Source organism: Sitophilus oryzae, unplaced genomic scaffold (assembly GCF_002938485.1).
Source record: "Sitophilus oryzae breed Bouriz unplaced genomic scaffold, Soryzae_2.0 scaffold_908_pilon_pilon, whole genome shotgun sequence".
NCBI lineage: Eukaryota > Metazoa > Arthropoda > Insecta > Coleoptera > Curculionidae > Sitophilus > Sitophilus oryzae.
In genome coordinates, this window is record NW_022147537.1 from 229608 (window position 1) to 248588 (window position 18981).

General features: G+C 33.9%; 1 protein-coding gene across 1 annotated transcript in view; it reads left to right on the forward strand.

The window, feature by feature from the left end:
- Window positions 1-18981, forward strand: part of LOC115890716 (zinc finger protein 395-like) — a 220376-nt gene that overhangs the window by 186697 nt on the left and 14698 nt on the right. The window contains exon 5 of the mRNA XM_030911020.1: window positions 13494-13591. Coding sequence (XP_030766880.1) covers window positions 13494-13591 — 98 coding nt within the window. The remainder of the gene's footprint in view (window positions 1-13493; window positions 13592-18981) is intronic.

Consider the following 18981-nt stretch of genomic DNA (forward strand, 5'->3'; position numbering starts at 1 on the left):
AAAAATTTCGAAGTATAATTAGTGACAAAAGTTAATAGTTTGTATACTTTTTCTACTAATTGAAAATTTCTACCACTAATTTTGGACTTTCTGAATGCTTACATTGAAATTAGAGGAACAAACACCCCTACGCTAATTGAAACCACTAATTGCGTGGTTCTGAATGAAGCTTTACATTAAAACTAGAGGAAAAACATCTACGCTAATTGAAACCACTAATTTATTCAACTAATTTTGAGGTTATTGCAAAATAATAAAGTGAAGTTATCACTAACTTTTTGTACATTTACTTTTACTACGAATTTGAATAATAATATGCGTGAAAAAGAAGATAATAAAACCAAATTTGGTCATGGAAAAAAATCATAGATATAGCGAAGTTATACAATACCTACAAATATAAATTATTTTTCCCTAAAGGGGCTCTAATACGCTACAAATTTTAATAAATTCTGAGTTGGTTTTCGTTCAATTCTTTCTAGTAGTCGTATCCTTTTCCCTGTCACGATCTATGAGTGCCAGCTGCAATTTAAAACTATAAATGTCAGGCGTAGGGTCAAAATTAGTAATTTATAGGGCTCAGTAACAAAAAAAGTGTCGTAGAGGCTTTGGCGCTCTTTGTGTTTGTTAACTTATTTACGATGTAGCTTAAAGCTACGTTGCCTTTTATAATTTTTCTTGTGCAATTCGTAAATGTTTTATTATTTTCATAACAAGAAAAGTATTATGTATGCTATTTTCGTAACTTGTATTTTGAAAAAAAAATATTTCTAAACTTTATTATGTTTAAAAAGATAATTCGAAATCTGTTTTCCTTATTTATAAAAACAGTTAATTGAAATTATGATTTTTAATTACTAGACTGTATATTGGCACAAATATTGGTTATTTTGTCATTTTTTCTGTTTATACAGAGTGAGTCTGAAATAAGTACAAATATTTTTAGAGGTAGTATATTTCGACTCCAGAAACACGATTATGAGACTTTTTTCGCGAAAAATAATAATATATTTTTCAAAATTACTTTGTAGCGTTTTTTTAAAAACATTACCACTGCGAACGGCAGCTTTTCATCGGAGAGCAGTCGTAATGACATAATAAGACTCCTCAAACACAAATATAACATTCAAGAAAATTCGTCAACACGTATAGTTTGTAAAAAAATCACCGATAAAAGGTACTGATAAAAATTAGAAACTTTGGCAACGCCGCCTACGGGGATGTCATAAAAATTAACTGCGCTCGAAAAGGCATCGGCTCCAAGGACAAAGGATTCGCTCGATTTTCGTCCTTAGGCCCGATGTACATATGAGCCAAAACATTGCCGGGCGATAAGCGGCAGCGGCGCTGCCGGCTGGTGTGCATTTTACGAATTTATGAGGAAAAACAGAACGTAAACAAACTATGTTAGAGACTATTTTAGCTTTATAGTCACTGTTATTCACAGTGACACAATTTCTATTGTATTATGGCAGGATTAAATAAATAATCAATGGAAAAGCATATTTTAACAATATTTTTTCTCGATAATTTTGAACATTGGGTTCATTATTTAAGGTAAACGTGCATTCGTCAGTGAAACATATGTTTTTTTAAAAATTCCCTATCCGTGTTTGCTCTTTCCATCATATCAAAACAAAACAAAACGCCTGCCGCCGTATTTCGTACTCTCTATTTGAAGAAATAGTATTTATGTTGTTCCAAAATTCGAAACGCTGTAGTGTGATCTATTCCTATTTCATCCTCAAGTTTCCTTGTGCTGATCTTTCAATCGTTCTCTTCCCCGGACAATAAAACTTCCAAGTCGGTATCATTTCTTGAATCTTCTCTTTGTTCCTGCCTTGCTTCACATCTGCAGTTATTTATTAGGGTACCTTTGGTCTCAAATCTCTGAATATTCCTTGCAATTGTAATATATACAGAGCAGCAAACGTGTCCGACACCTTTTGATAACTATGTCTTGATAATACCATTTAATCATCAATACTTTTTCTTCGGTAGTGTAATTCATGGCTAATATTTTCGATGTAGGTATGAGTTTTTAATAATAATAATAAAGCACTAAATAGAGAAAGTTCTGAAATGACAACTTCATTTGACAGTTATCTTTCACCTTGACTGGTGCTCATAAGTAAATACAGAGCCATAAGAAAGGAGAAATATTTAAAAAGAAATCGGCGATAACTCGTAAACGAGCTAATCAAAAATATCTAAAGTTATTCTTTTGAATGTGGGTTTTAGTGCTCTTCAATAAACCTAAATAGATTTATTCTCTAAAATAATTAGGGAAGCCAATGATTGACCCCATTAAAATTTATATGGGATTTCCTATGTGTCGCTCGACGATGCAACACCCGCTACCTATTCTTTACAGTTATAATTACGCCAATAAAAAATGTTCAACCTATAATTAAAAATCAATTTATTCCCCACGACGAAACACACATAGAAAGTAAGAAAACAACAGTAGTTGTAATAATTATCAGGCTGCATTCTACGATCGAAAAGGAAAGTTGAGCAATGTCACACTTTTGCAGGTGCAAATATTATTTCAACCGGCCAACGGTAAAGGTATTTGACGAGGAAAACGTACAATAATCGAACAAGCCAAAGCAATAAAAAGTCCAGTTATGTGATAACACCTTGTATAAAAAAGGAAACTGATTTTATTATATCTGTTTGATCCGGCAAAATAAACAACGACAATAGCTGATTGCTTTGATTATAGTTTAATTATATTCATATTTAATAGATACCTACATATGTGCGTGATCAATTAAATTTACTATGTAAATCTGACTAGTTTGTATTTATAGTCCATTGAATTTGAATAGAGTTGAGTGTGTAGCAAATTTAACATTGTAATTCGAACATTATTATCTATCAAAATTAATATAGAGGTATGGATTTGTATTTTATATATATATATATATATATATATATATATATATATATATATATATATATATATATATATATATATATATATATATATATATATATATATATATATATATATATATATATATATATATATATATATATATATATATATATATATATATATATATATATATATATATATATATATATATATAAAGCAGGGGTCCTACAGCTTCTGCCGCATCCCGCATTTCGACCTCCATACTGCTCGATTTTGCCATTCTTCCTGTTTAATAGCTTTGTCTCTCATGTACTGGTCTACTCCATCTAACCAGGTAGTTGTAGGTCTTCCTCTTTTCCTTCTGCTTTGGGGACGATACTCCATTGCCCTTTTTGGCCATCTTTCCCCTCCCATTCTTTTTACGTGCCCATACCATAGTAGCTGTCTCGATTCGATGTTGTCGGTACTGGTATATATTCGCCTTGTTCTTTGCCTGATCTCCTCATTTCTAATGTGCTCCATCCTTGATATTTGACATGCTCTTCTGAGAAAGTCCATCTCCACTGACTCGACTATCCTTCTTTCTTTTGCTGTAAATTGCCAGCATTCGGCACAGTATGTTACGATTGCTTTGTAAATCCTTAGCTTTGTTTGGATGGATGTTTTATTTGACCACAGGAGGGGGTTTAAAAGACCGATTACTTTCTTACCTTGTTGAACTCTGCTATGTATATCTTTCTTGGAGTTCCCTTCTTCAGATATAATACTTCCTAAATATTTATATTCGCTACACCTTTTAATTTCATGTATGTGTAGTTCAGGATCTTCAGTTTGTTCTTCTCCTACTTTCAGGTATTCGGTTTTTGTGAGGTTGATATTGAGTCCCCATCTATCGTATTGTTCGTCAAGTTTCCTGAACATATAGTCGGCATCCTCCTCACAACCTGCAACAATAACTTGGTCGTCTGCAAAGAACAAGGTCGATAGACAGTGGTTGTCAACTACTCTTCCTTCTCCAGTTTTTCAATGCCTCCGGGATATATATTTTAAATAAGGTAGGTGATAAACTGCACCCCTGTCTGAGTCCTTTTGATGTCAGGAAGGATTCCGATAGGAACTTCCCCTGTCTGATCATACTTTTTGGATTTTTGTACATATTCCAGATTGCATTGATATATGTTTTACTCACATTTGACTCAACCAAGATTTCAAATAATTTCTTCAAAGGTACCGTGTCATAGGCTTTCTAAGTCTATAAATGCCAGATGCGTGTCCAAATTTTGGGCTCTCCTTTTTTCAATTATTTGTTGTAACACAAATATGTTGTCTGTACAAGAACGCCCAGCGCGGAAACCACCTTGTTCTTCTATTTCTTCAAAGCTCTCTTCTACTCTCTCTTTTAATATCCTGCCATACAACCTTCCCATTGAGCTTGTCAAACTAATGCCTCTGTAGTTGCTACATCTTTTTTTGTCTCCTTTCTTAAAAATAGAGCTGATATACGCCAGATTCCAATCTTCAGGAATGTTGTCGTTTTTTATCAGGCATCTGTTGAAGATATCAGCTAGTATTTCCAATAATATATCGGGTCCCTGCTTTATTAGCTCAATGAAAATGTTTCCCGGCCCTGCAGCTTTTCCATTTTTTGAGTTCTTCAATGCTTTCTTGATCTCGTTTACACTTATTTCATTTACATCTATATTTTTTGCGTTTTTCAAATCTGGCACTTCTAGTTTGAATTCTGTCCTGTTTTCTGTCAGTAACTGTTTGTAATAGTCTTCCCACTTTTCCATGCTTATAAGTTCTAATTTACTGTTTTGATTTCCATCTCTTCTAAGGTTCTTTATTGTCTTCCACGCTTCTGACACTCTTGTACCTCCCATATATCTTTCCACTCTCTCACATTTGGTTGCCCACATTTTGTTTTTGCTTTTAGATACTTCGCGTTTAACTATTCTATTTAATCCTGCATATTCTTCTCTATTTGTATTTTAAATTAGTATTTTGGACAGTAGAGAGTGCAGTAGCCATTAATGGCAAATGATAATATTAGAAATAGATCACACAAGACACTAGAACATATAAATCAAAATATAGTTCATATCAAATAAACTTTTAGTCACGTGATTAAGCTTGAGCGGCACAGCGTTGCTCACTTTTACATTTTTTCTTTTAATCAAAATATTTTAGGAGAAACAAAAATAAATTAATTATAAAATATAATCAGTTATTATTTACATCATCAAAACTCACTTTTTTAAGAGAACTTAAGGGACATAAGGGGTTATTACTACCGGTTTCCCTTTCAAAATATTCTAATAAAGTTGCGATTAGTTTTTTACAGCTATTAAGCTGTCCTGTACACTTCGCACTACAAGACGTTCTAAAAAGAACAATGTTTGACTGCAAGGTCTGCCAGCAAAAATGTTAAGCTTAAAATATCAAGACACAATTCATTTAAACCAAAACCTTGTAATACAAAACTAAATTGTCAAAACGAATGACAATGTCAGAAAATAAATAAATAAATGTGGCAACTTGATATTTTTTACAGCAGAGCTACCACCTGAATCCCCAGCGGGAAATTTAAATTCCAGTTAGTCAGCCCGACGCCGAATATGTCCGTGGTTGGCAACAATGAATTTAAAAATCGCGCCCTCGATTACGTAACTAAAAGTTTAATTGATATTGATTATAGTTTAAGTAAGCTATATGTTACGGTTAAGGTTCGATATTCGGTTAATATTGACATTACCCGGTTAATCTCGAGAATAACACAGATACCGGACATCGGACTTTAACCATAACATATACATTTTTAAAGAAGAAATCAAGAATTTTTTCAATAAAATAACCGTTGGTATTACAGAAAAAAAAGAAAAATTTTAATAATAATAGTATTACGACGATTTCAACCGTTAGCGGTGGATTGCTTGCGTGGTATGTAGGTCACAATAATTTATTCCTATAAGTGTATATAGTTTAGCAACTATTTCCTCTTCTGCGTGCGTACACGGTGGCATAACCGATTGCAATTACGATAAAGTTTAAACACAATATAAAGCTCGTGTAACGCTACCTTAATAGAAGGCTATAAAAAACGAACGGTAAAGATGGTGTGAGAATTGACCTTAAATATATAATATCGTGATGTAATGTTGTTCTTTGTTTTCAAACTTAGCCTTATACTGCATAAAATTTCAAATATAGTTATATACGACAGGGAGACTCGATATCCCCGCTGATGACATAGTCCTAATTGCCAATAGTCCTGAAGAACTACAAACAAATGGACATTATAAAGAAACTGCAGGTCGCACAACACTCAATGGAACGAAATTATGCTGGGAATAACCAAGAAAGACCGTAAAAAAGTAGAGTGGATACGACAAAAGACCCAGGTTAGATGTCATCCACAGAATCAAATCCTTCAAGTGGCAATGGGACAACAGACGGACTACAAAAATTACAGCATGGTACCCCAGAGGAATCAAGACATAGAGGAAGACGAAACCTGAGATGGGACCATGATATTAGGAAATTTGCAGGGATAACTGAGTCCACATAGCCAACAATTGACAACAATGGACCCAACTACATAAAGGGTATCTAAATATGTGAAGGAAGCTACACCATAATTGGAAATGGTTTAATAAGCAGAGAATGATGAAGACGATAGTTATATATACTGGTAAATATTTTTTTTTTAGAATTTAGAATGAGTGGGAGGGGGGTTAATCACTGCGACCTTACAGATCTATTGTGTCCCCCTTTCTTGAGTTATAACTCATCATACAGTCCCAGGCCTTTGACAAAAGCCAGTATCTGGAACGGTTTTATAGAGGGTAGTTCTCCATCTCCAATATCAGTCGTACCAAAGTTCATGGCACGAATGGTTGTCGTCTCGGCTTGCACTCCCAGTGATGAGGTGTACTGGTGTTTCCCCATTTTCCCCACAGAATCTGCATTCGCCGTTTCTTCTTAGTTTCAATCTACTGAGCTGTTCATTGAGGAGACAGTGTCCTGTTAAGAACCCCGTGACAATCCGAAGATTGTTCTTACTTCAACCCAGGAAGATCTCTGATTTTTCTTGATCGTAAGCCCTCAGAAATTTCTTCGATCTGTGTCTTAGATCGTTGTTAGATTCCCATTCTTGTTAGATTCGTGTTTTAGATCGTTGCAAGATTCCCATTCCAGGTTGCGGATGTACTGGTAAATATACATATTTCTCTCTCTCTCTTCAGTCCTGACCCCCATTAGGGAGTGTAGTGGTCAGCGTAACATCATGGATGATTTTTCTCCATGCGCCTCTGTCTTTTGTTGTCATCTCGATGACATCGTGCATTGGCTTGCTACAGCTAGTCGTGATCTGGTCTATCCATCGAGTTGGAGAGCGGCCACGTGGTCTACGTCCCTCCACCTTGCCTTGAATTATGAGCCTTTCCATATTGTCCGTACTTATCCTCATTATATGTCCAAAATATTTTAGTTGTTTTAGTCGGATTTTACAGGAAAGCCTGTTAGTAATATTAAGTTCATTTATAATGAAAACGTTTGTACGGCGTTCAGTCCATGGGATACGGAGCATACGTCTATAACAATACATCTCGGTAGCATCGATCTTCTTACGTTCCGCCTGCCTGAGAGTCCACGATTCGCAGCCATACGTCAATATTGGGAGTACCAAACAGTTGACTAGCCGGTTTTTAGTGGCTCTTGAAATCTGACGGTCTTTCCAGATCTTGGTCAGTCTCCCAACAGCTACCTTTGCCATGTTGCACCTACGCTTACCTCTTTTTCCAAATATACATAGGAAAATTATAATCAAGATTAAAGTACTAATAATAGTCCAAGATTAAAGTTAAAAGACCAGTAAGAAAAAGTATGTCTATCAAAAACTTATGTTTTGTACTTCCTTGCTTCAGGAAAATGTGATATAGGTATACAAAATAATGTAAACAGAATAGGTAGGTTAGTCGGCGAATATTGCTTAATAGAAACATCATCATGTATTGGGTCAATGTTAGTCAGCGAACTTATTTTTAGATAGTTGTAATAAAATTTCATAACAGCATCAAGAATAACTATTGAGTTTGTAGTGGAACATCATATTTTAGAAAAATATTGTTTCTTATAAAAATTGCATGCATTATACAATAATTTCTTCACGGGTGAATGTAGGGCTCAGTAGTTATAGGATTTAAATTAGTTCACACTGTTCACATATAGTAACATAGTATAGATAACGGTCAATGATATGTTGAATGAAAATTAGAATAATGGATTTGTCTTACTGGAGTTTTACAAAAATAGTAATATATTCTTTTATTCATATAGTATATAATATCTAACTTCGGTAACATAGATCGAAATAAACAGACAATAAAAAATAGGAATATAGGTCAAGAGCTTATATTAATATATTATTCATCTACGTTTCCCCATCGAAAAAGTATGAGCTATAAATTATCGGTCACACAGCACACTCGATTGAACATCGCTGGTATCTAGGTGTACAGTTAGCTTTTATAGATGTGATCATTTACATATTTATAAAAATCGTTCGATGGTACGAACAGGATGAAAACAAGACACCAATTTAAGAAAAGCACGAGAACCAACTTGTTTTGCTGGTATAAAGATGATATAGATACCAGAAACCCATAAAAATAATCTAAATTTGTTTGCTAGTGAGGTAGAGATTTTAGTTTTTTTAGTTCACAATATAACAGTGTAACCATCATTAGCTGATAGTGAATCCCAGTTTAGAGACACTTTTGTCACTTGTCTTTTTGTTTCATCCAAACATAGACAAAGTGCATGTCTTTGCCTATAAAGTTGTCCTTGCATCTTTTCACGGACACGAAATAGGAAAGAGTAGCAACCGCCAGGCTGTGTCAAATGTTTGTTTAAGAATGTAATTGAGTTAATATACCCAAGAAAGTTAGAAAATTAGACTTCATAAAGTAGGAAATTTTAATATTCCATCTATTTCCAAAAAACTTACAAGGACATCAAGAGAAACATGGATTGACATGAAAGAAAAAAGACGATACCGAACAAAAGACATAACAAAAATCCCCCTTTTTCCCTTTTTTTTTCTCCATCTTCGTCAGAAGAAAACCTGACGGACCCAAACAAAGAAACCAGTGCAGTCGACAGAGACGCAAGCTCCTTGTTGTTATTCCCGTCTCTCTCTCTGTGTTCGCTGCTGGGATCGAAGCAGGCCGTGACGCCGTTGTTCGGCCACCGGTCGATATGTTTATACACAACCCCACGTGCGCAGTGCAGCGTTGCCAGATTTATCTGCCGGATTTCATAGAATGATCAATATACACTATAATATGTCCAAAATTATTCCATATGAATGTTAGGTAAAATTAAAGGACGATTTTCAGTTAGAGAAAGATTTTTAGTTTACGATCATTCACAATACCTAAAAATATAATTATATGTTAATAGAATATTCTAACAACAGCTTGCGGTAGTACGTTGTATCAAAGAAAATCGTAGTTAAGTATCCATAGAGAAATCCTAATAATTAGCTTATAATTCTTTTATTCATATAGTATATAATATCTTTAGTAATAATTTCATATAGTATATAATATCATATAGTATATAATATTTTTATAAGTTTATTGTTATAAACTTATCATTTCTAACCACAATTTCTCTTGACAGATAATAATCAAAGGCCAAAATGACATTACTCCCAAATTTTGAAGTATAATTAGTGACAAAAGTTAATAGTTTGTATACTTTTTCTACTAATTGAAAATTTCTACCACTAATTTTGACTTTCTGAATGCTTACATTGAAATTAGAGGAACAAACACCCCTACGCTAATTGAAACCACTAATTGCGTGGTTCTGAATGAAGCTTTACATTAAAACTAGAGGAAAAACATCTTATGAGTCTTTCCATATTGTCCGGACTTTTCCTCATTATATGTCCAAAATATTTTAGTTGTTTTAGTCGGATTTTACAGGAAATCCTGCTAGTAATATTAAGTTCATTTATAATGAAAACGTTTGTACGGCGTTCAGTCCATGCGATACGGAGAATACGTCTATAACAATACATCCCGGTAGCATCGATCTTTTTACGTTCCGCCTGCCTGAGAGTCCACGATTCGCAGCCATACGTCAATATTGGGAGTACCAAACAGTTGACTAGCCGGTTTTTTATGGGCCTTGAAATCTGGCGGTCTTTCCAGATCTTGGTTAGTCTCCCAACAGCTACCTTTGCCATGTTGCACCTACGCTTCACCTCTTTTTCCAAATATACATAGGAAAATTATAATCAAGATTAAAGTACTAATAATAGTCCAAGATTAAAGTTAAAAGACCAGTAACAAAAAGTATGTCTATCAAAAACTTATGTTTTGTATTTCCTTGCTTCAGGAAAATGTGATATAGGTATACAAAATAATATAAACAGAATAGGTAGGTTAGTCGGCGAATATTGCTTAATAGAAACATCATCATGTATTGGGTCAATGTTAGTCAGCGAACTTATTTTTAGATAGTCGTAATAAAATTTCATAACAGCATCAAGAATAACTATTGAGTTTGTAGTGGAACATCACATTTTAGAAAAATATTGTTTCTTATAAAAATTACATGCATTATACAATAATTTCTTGACGGGTAAATGTAGGGCTCGGTAGTTATAGGATTTAAATTAGTTCACACTGTTCACATATAGTAACATAGTATAGATAACGGTCAATGATATGTTGAATGAAAATTAGAATAATGGATTTGTCTTACTGGAGTTTTACAAAAATAGTAATATATTCTTTTATTCATATAGTATATAATATCTAACTTCGGTAACATAGATCGAAATAAACAGACAATAAAAAATAGGAATATAGGTCAAGAGCTTATATTAATATATTATTCATCTACGTTTCCCCATCGGAAAAGTATGAGCTATAAATTATCGGTCACACAGCACACTCGATTGAACATCGCTGGTATCTAGGTGTACAGTTAGCTTTTATAGATGTGATCATTTACATATTTATAAAAATCGTTCGATGGTACAAACAGGATGAAAACACGACACCAATTTAAGAAAAGTACGAGAACCAACTTGTTTTGCTGGTATAAAGATGATATAGATACCAGAAACATAAAAATAATCTAAATTTGTTTGCTAGTGAGGTAGAGATTTTAGTTTTTTTAGTTCACAATATAACAGTGTAACCATCATTAGCTGATAGTGAATCCCAGTTTACAGACACTTTTGTCACATGTCTCAAATTTTTGTCTCATCCATTTTGTTTGCATCTTTTCACAGACACGAAATAGGAAAGAGTGGCAACCGCCAGGCTGTGTCAAATGTTTGTTTAAGAATGTAATTGAGTTAATATACCCAAGAAAGTTCATCGTACATACCTCATAAAGTAGGAAATTTTAATATTCCATCTATTTCCAAAAAACTTACAAGGACATCAAGAGAAACATGGATTGACATGAAAGAAAAAAGACGATACCGAACAAAAGACATAACAAAAATCCCCCTTTTTCCCTTTTTTTCTCTCCATCTTCGTCAGAAGAAAACCTGACGGACCCAAACAAAGAAACCAGCACAGTCGACAGAGACGCAAGCTCCTTGTTGTTATTCCCGTCTCTCTCGCTCTGTGTTCGCTGCTGGGATCGAAGCAGGCCGTGACGCCGTTGTTCGGCCACCGGTCGATATGTTTATACACAACTCCACGTGCGCAGTGCGGCGTTGCCACATTTATCTGCCGGATTTCATAGAATGATCAATATACACTATAATATGTCCAAAATTATTGCATATGAATGTTAGGTAACATTCAAAGACGATTTTCAGTTAGAGAAAGATTTTTAGTTTACGATCATTCACAATACCAAAAAAATATAATTATATGTTAATAGAATATTCTAACAACAGCTTGCGGTAGTACATTGTATCAAAGAAAATCGTAGTTAAGTATCCATAGAGAAATCCTAATAATTAGCTTATAAAACAATAAACTTTTCATTTCTAACCACAATTTCTCTTGATAGATGATAATCAAAGGCCAAAACGACATTACTTGCAAATTTCGAAGTATAATTAGTGACAAAAGTTAATAGTTTGTATACTTTTTCTACTAATTGAAAATTTCTACCACTAATTTTGACTTTCTGAATGCTTACATTGAAATTAGAGGAACAAACACCCCTACGCTAATTGAAACCACTAATTGCGTGGTTCTGAATGAAGCTTTACATTAAAACTAGAGGAAAAACATCTACGCTAATTGAAACCACTAATTTATTCAACTAATTTTGAGGTTATTGCAAAAATAATAAAGTGAAGTTATCACTAACTTTTGTACATTTACTTTTACTACGAATTTGAATAATAATATGCGTGAAAAAGAAGATAATAAAACCAAATTTGGTCATGGAAAAAAATCATAGATATAGCGAAGTTATACAATACCTACAAATATAAATTATTTTTCCCTAAAGGGGCTCTAATACGCTACAATTTTTAATAAATTCTGAGTTAGTTTTCGTTCCAATTCTTTCTAGTAGTCGTATCCTTTTCCCTCTCACGATCTATGAGTGCCAGCTGCAATTTAAAACTATAAATGTCAGGCGTAGGGTCAAAATTAGTAATTTATAGGGCTCAGTCACAAAAAAAGTGTCGTAGAGGCTTTGGCGCTCTTTGTGTTTGTTAACTTATTTACGATGTAGCTTAAAGCTACGTTGCCTTTTATAATTTTTCTTGTGCAATTCGTAAATGGTTTTATTATTTTCATAACAAGAAAAGTATTATGTATGCTATTTTCGTAACTTGTATTTTGAAAAAAAATATTTCTAAACTTTATTATGTTTAAAAAGATAATTCGAAATCTGTTTTCCTTATTTATAAAAACAGTTAATTGAAATTATAATTTTTAATTACTAGACTGTATATTGGCACAAAGGTTATTTTGTCATTTTTTCTGTTTATACAGAGTGAGTCTGAAATAAGTACAAATATTTTTAGAGGTAGTATATTTCGACTCCAGAAACACGATTATGAGACTTTTTTCGCGAAAAATAATAATATATTTTTTAAAATTACTTTGCAGCGTTTTTTTTTAAAACATTACCACTGCGAACGGCAGCTTTTCATCGGAGAGCAGTCGTAATGACATAATAAGACTCCTCAAACACAAATATAATATTCAAGAAAATTCGTCAACACGTATAGTTTGTAAAAAAATCACCGATAAAAGGTACCGATAAAAATTAGAAACTTTGGCAACGCCGCCTACGGGGATGTCATAAAAATTAACTGCGCTCGAAAAGGCATCGGCTCCAAGGACAAAGGATTCGCTCGATTTTCGTCCTTATGCCCGATGTACATATGAGCCAAAACATTGCCGGGCGATAAGCGGCAGCGGCGTTGCCGGCTGGTGTGCATTTTACGAATTTATGAGGAAAAACAGAACGTAAACAAACTATGTTAGAGACTATTTTAGCTTTATAGTCACTGTTATTCACAGTGACACAATTTCTATTGTATTATGGCAGGATTAAATAAATAATCAATGGAAAAGCATATTTTAACAATATTTTTTCTTTTTTTCAGAATTTGACTCGTGTTGTCTACCAGTGCACATTCAGAGGATGCAGCAAATCATCAAATACCTGCAATGATATTGAACACCATGTTAGAACAGAACATAAGTAAGTAAATACAATTATTGTGTTCTATATTAATATACAGAGTGTACCAATATTTCGTGGAAATTCCTATCGCGTTCAAATCGCATTTACGCCAACTTATATAAAAACTCCAAAAGTTACTGTGAAATTCAATACCAACATAAGAAACTAAATATTGATCGACGTTCTACTGAACGCGAGTTGGTGCAACGCAATCCAAGTTCAACTTTGACCAACCGATCAGTTGAACTCTTGTTCAGTTTATTTTGGTACAACCGGGCCTAACAGGACATTGTCTCCTCAACGATCACTTCAGTAGTTTGAAGCTAAGCAACAACGGTGAATGCAGATTCTATGGGGAAAATGGGGAAACACCAGAACGCATCATCATTGAGTGTGCCGAGACGATAACCATTCGTGCCTTACATACATACATACTGCCATTACTCGCTGACGAGTATTTGACACGTATTAGAAGTTGGTCACGCAAGGCGTTTTCTTTCATGAGCTTTTCTGTGACTAAAAAGCCCGATACGTGATGTTATCTGTCTACCGCACTCCAGACATTCAAAAATCTCATTGCTTTGTTGCCTCTTTACTTTTTGGTTGTCGCTGTTAACTGACTTTACAATTCTTCTCCATTCCGTTCTATTGTGAGTTGCCTCTTCCCACTCATTCTGCTTGTTAATTCCCTTTAAGTTTTCATGGAAAATATCCTTGTACCTTTTGAGTTGTCCACCCGGCCTCCTCTTACCGTCTACAAGCTCACCGTAAAGCAGAGATTTTGGTATGCGGTTTTCTTGCATCCTGCAACATGACCAGCCCATCTTAAGCGGGACTTTGTAATCATGCCTTCAATACTCTCGCAGTTAGCCTTTTCAAGGACAGATACGTTTGAGACATGATGGAACCATTTTATTCTTAAGAGTTGTCTAAGGTGTCTCTGTTGCAACTTGTTTAATGCGTTCATGTGTCGGCGGTACGGCACCCAGGTTTCGCTTGGTGAGAATTATTATTGCTCGGTACACTGCAAGATGGTACCGCGGTTGGTGCGAAAACCCGTTTGCGATTCTTGGAGGATTTTTTCTATATGTGGGTGCAGGCGGTTTGACATAATTTTTGCAAGAATTTTTCCTCCGATAGCCAGTAGTGAAATTCCTCGGTAGTTTCCGCAGTCTGATGCACTTCCTTCCATTCGTGCCTTAAACTTTGGTACGACTCATAATATCGGAGATGGAGAACTAACCTGTCTAAATCCGTCTCAGAGACTAGCTTTTATCAAAGCGCTGAGACTGTATGATGAGTTTTAACTCAAGAAAGGGGGACAAAATATATCTGTAAGGTATACATTCTACATTCTAGATCTCTCTGGTACTCTGGTGTAATAGAAATAATAAAGAACATAACAAATGTTGTTGATAAACAAATTCTACTGTTTATAACAACTTGAAAGTTCTTAAAAAAATATCTGAACACGTATAAACAGATATTTTATCAAAACAAATTAAGTCACAAGGCAAAAATAATTCGGCAATAACATATACACATTAAGTTATTGAGTAGGAAAATATCCAAGGTTAGTTCGCCGGCCTTGGACCGTTATTGTTAAATTCCGGTAAATAAAAATGTGAGTACTGTTCTGTGGCTAGTTGCAAAGCATTAGACAGTATTTCGGCAGTGCTCGTACCGAAAAACTGTTATGGTCTAAAGGTGTTCCTATACGTTAGAATTTGTCGTGCTTGGTTTCTAACGCTGTTCAAATACACGATTTTAGTATTTGAACAACTATCAATGACTGAAGTGAATTATTGTCATCCGTGTTCTCTATTTAATTTCAAAATGTCTATTTATAGCTATATAGATTTGTTTCAAAATTCTTATCTATTATACTGAGTCGTTTTTGAAATAAATATGAAAATTTCTAGATATTTCTGCAAATTTAAAGTTGTATCAAAATTAAAGGAAAGGTGCTCGGTGACGTAGAGGTACAGGCTCCCGTCTACCAATCTCAAGGTGTGGGTTCAATTCCCATACCCGGCAGCATATGCGTAATTCGCCGACACATTAGCCGCTCGGATTAGGTCGGGTACAACGACGGGCGGTTGCTAAAGTACCAACGTATTAGACTAGTCCCAGCCCTTATGCGTCGGTGATTTACGAAAACGAAATACCTACTGTTGTCTGCATATTGCATTACAGTATAGGTTATGGTAAATCGAGAACTGTTAGAAAATTATACAAAACAGACTTGAACAGAAATTATCTTTAATACTAAAATTAAAATTACTTTACTTTTTTTATTTTCTTCCATTTAAAATAAGCAATATGATTTTCAAAAATTTTATGAAGCAATTTCCAATTTGTCATTTTTAGTACAAAATTCTAACTAAAATTTTGTTAACTTAAAAAAATACGTTCTGTTAGATAAATTATTAATAGCGAAATGATGATGGATTATTCTGTTTATAGAAATTACTAAACAACTTAAGTCTAAGAAAAACATATTATCAAAAAAATATATGAATAGAAAAAAATAAAGACATATTTTTATTTTTTGGATTTATTACCTCCTAATACCATATTTTTTTTTATTTTTTGTCTGGAAGAAATTGTTTGATAGTTACTAATAATTTTACTGGACAGTCTATATTTCGCGAAGTTCTTTTGCGGCTCGCTTTCCTATTTTTCTTTTGTTTGCCATCAAAATGGCAGTGATAAAATCTCTTAAATGCTTATTAGACGTAGTCTCAGACCCAATCTTAAAATGTTTTTGAAACTCTTTCAAAAAATTATCTTCTAACATTTATAATAAAGGCAGTTATCCATTCTATAATAAAATAATAATAAACTAAAATTTACTCGCTAACCAGTTTTAAGCTTCCATGCCAATAATAGAGTGATTGGAGCCTTAATAAAGGGTAAGTTAAGTTTTAAGACTTATCGCAAGTACCGTATGATCGCAAAAAAACAGCGTCTAGTTGGTTTGGAAATGACGATCATGGACATTCCTTATATAATTTTACATACAAAATGACAGCTATCTTTATTTCCAAGCCAACTCAGACGCCATTTTTTTCGATCGTATGGTATATCTAGCATTCATATGAAAGCGCATAATTCTTTTGCGCAGTATAAACAAAAGCATGTTATCTGCGCTATTACTATTTATTTTGCATTAATGATACATTAATAACATTATTCTTGTTATTTAATTTCTCTGCAAAAAGCAACATATCTAAAATCTGTTTTTATCAGTAATCTTTTTATCAGAGATTATTTATCAGGTACAGTTGGTAATGTCTTAAAATCAATGTCTTTGAATTAGCAATCTGCTTGATATGTGCTAATCACTGGAAAACAATGAAAACCAATACATACGATCACTGATTGATCATAAAAATTACGAGTACCCATTACAGACGCAGATCAAATTAATCCGATTTACAAACTTGCGAAGAAAGAAACAATATTTTGAGCGCATCGTAAATCGCCGACGTATTAGTCTAATACATCGGTACTTTACGCAGCACCCGAACTTTCCCGAGCGGCTAATGTGTCGGCGAATTCCGAATATGCTACCCGGCATTTCATCAGCCGATTATTTTTGTTAAACTAAAAATAAGTTTGGGTACCTAGGTCGACTCAGCCTTAAATGAGTACTTGGGATTCACAATCCTGAGGTAATGATAGGCGGTTGAAGCGTAGTGCTACCCACATTACCTTCCTTGTATACCGAACGGCTCTAGTATAGCAAGCTGTACCTTGCTACTCCCAAGGCATTAAACGCTATATACGGGAGCTATTATTATATTATCAAAATTAAAAAATTGCATATTTTTGGTAATATTTAATAAATATTTTATTTATTGTCTTCTATCCCTTGGTGGGCTGGTACCCCGAGTAGAGTACTTTATTTTCTTTAACTAATGTTTCAGATTCTCTAGGCATTGTTTGACCAACTTCGAACTGATGGTTACTGAGTTGATCATTTTTAATTTAATTATTTTTATAGGAGATAGACGAAAACTAGTATCGGTGTCTGGAGCCCAATTTTTATCAAAAACATGATGGTGAAAACCGCACATCGATATCTATTACCGTTTCGGAGTTATGGGGTGTTTTTCAAAAATTTGCATTTTTAACAAATCGCTGTAACTTTTTTGCTATGGAAGATTTTCTATTTTTATGAAAACATTTCCAAAGCACCTTTTTACGTAGAGTTTTATGTACGGTGTCCATAGGCACTACTATCCAGAGGCACTAAGTCCGGCGGGCTCGACGGCCAACGGCTGGGATCTTGGTTATCTATTCAAATATTCTTGAAATTGGCTGCAAAAATTTGCTGATAACTTCAGTGTACTGAGGCGGTGCCTCGTCTTGCTGAAAAAATATATTTTTGAGTTCCATTAGAGGCATATCATCAATAAGGGGTCCATAGTCTACTAGTTAAAAATGGCGAATTTTTAAAAATCTATATTTCGAAGGGGACTATAACAAAATATCAAGTGTGCTATATTTTTGGACAGATAATTTTAAGTTATTTTCGGTTAATTAAAAATATACAGGGTGTCCCAAATAAAAAATCAGTTTTTCTGTTGATAAATCTTAAATTATTAATTTTAAAAAAATTACACTTAAACCATTAAATTCTACGTAAAAAGGTGCTTTGGAAATGTTTTCATAAAAATAGAAAATTTTCCATAGCAAAAAAGTTCCAGCGATTTGTTAAAAATGCACATCTTCGAAAAACACCCCGTAACTCCGAAACGGTAACAGATATCGCTGTTCGGTATTCACCATCATGTTTTTGATGAAAATTGAGCTCCAGACACCGATATTAGTTTTTGTCTATCTCCAATAGAAAGCGTCCCGAAAATTTCCCTTTAAAAGCGTAGATGTCTGCCTGAAGGATTGCTGGGTCCCATTCTTTATTTCATAATTTTCGCTTTTATTATAAATAAAACTAGAAGAATTGCAACAAAAAATTCAGATTAAACGGATAGCAATAACGGGTACGACAAATATTTCAAGTTCGGATTGCCTTCCAGAAAATTTTAACGTGTGTAACAACCTTAAGACCTCGACTGAGCTTATGGGTAAAGATTAAACTTAAACTACGCATTTTAAAATAGTTACGTAATTGGTACGAAGCCAGGCTTAATTGAATATACATTTTGGAGACGTCATTATTATTTTTATTATTATCAATTTTACCTTGATAGACAAATTTATGCGAATTGCGTACAAGATATTTGTTAAATTGTTTGTCAAATATTTTCTAGTTTTTATTTACTTGGAATTTATATAAGTAAGTATTCCCAACAAGCAAAATTTATTGCTGGAACATTGCCAAAACTTCGCAAAGCAAGGTGTAATCATTGCTTTTTTCATGGTAGGGAGGTTTATGCCAG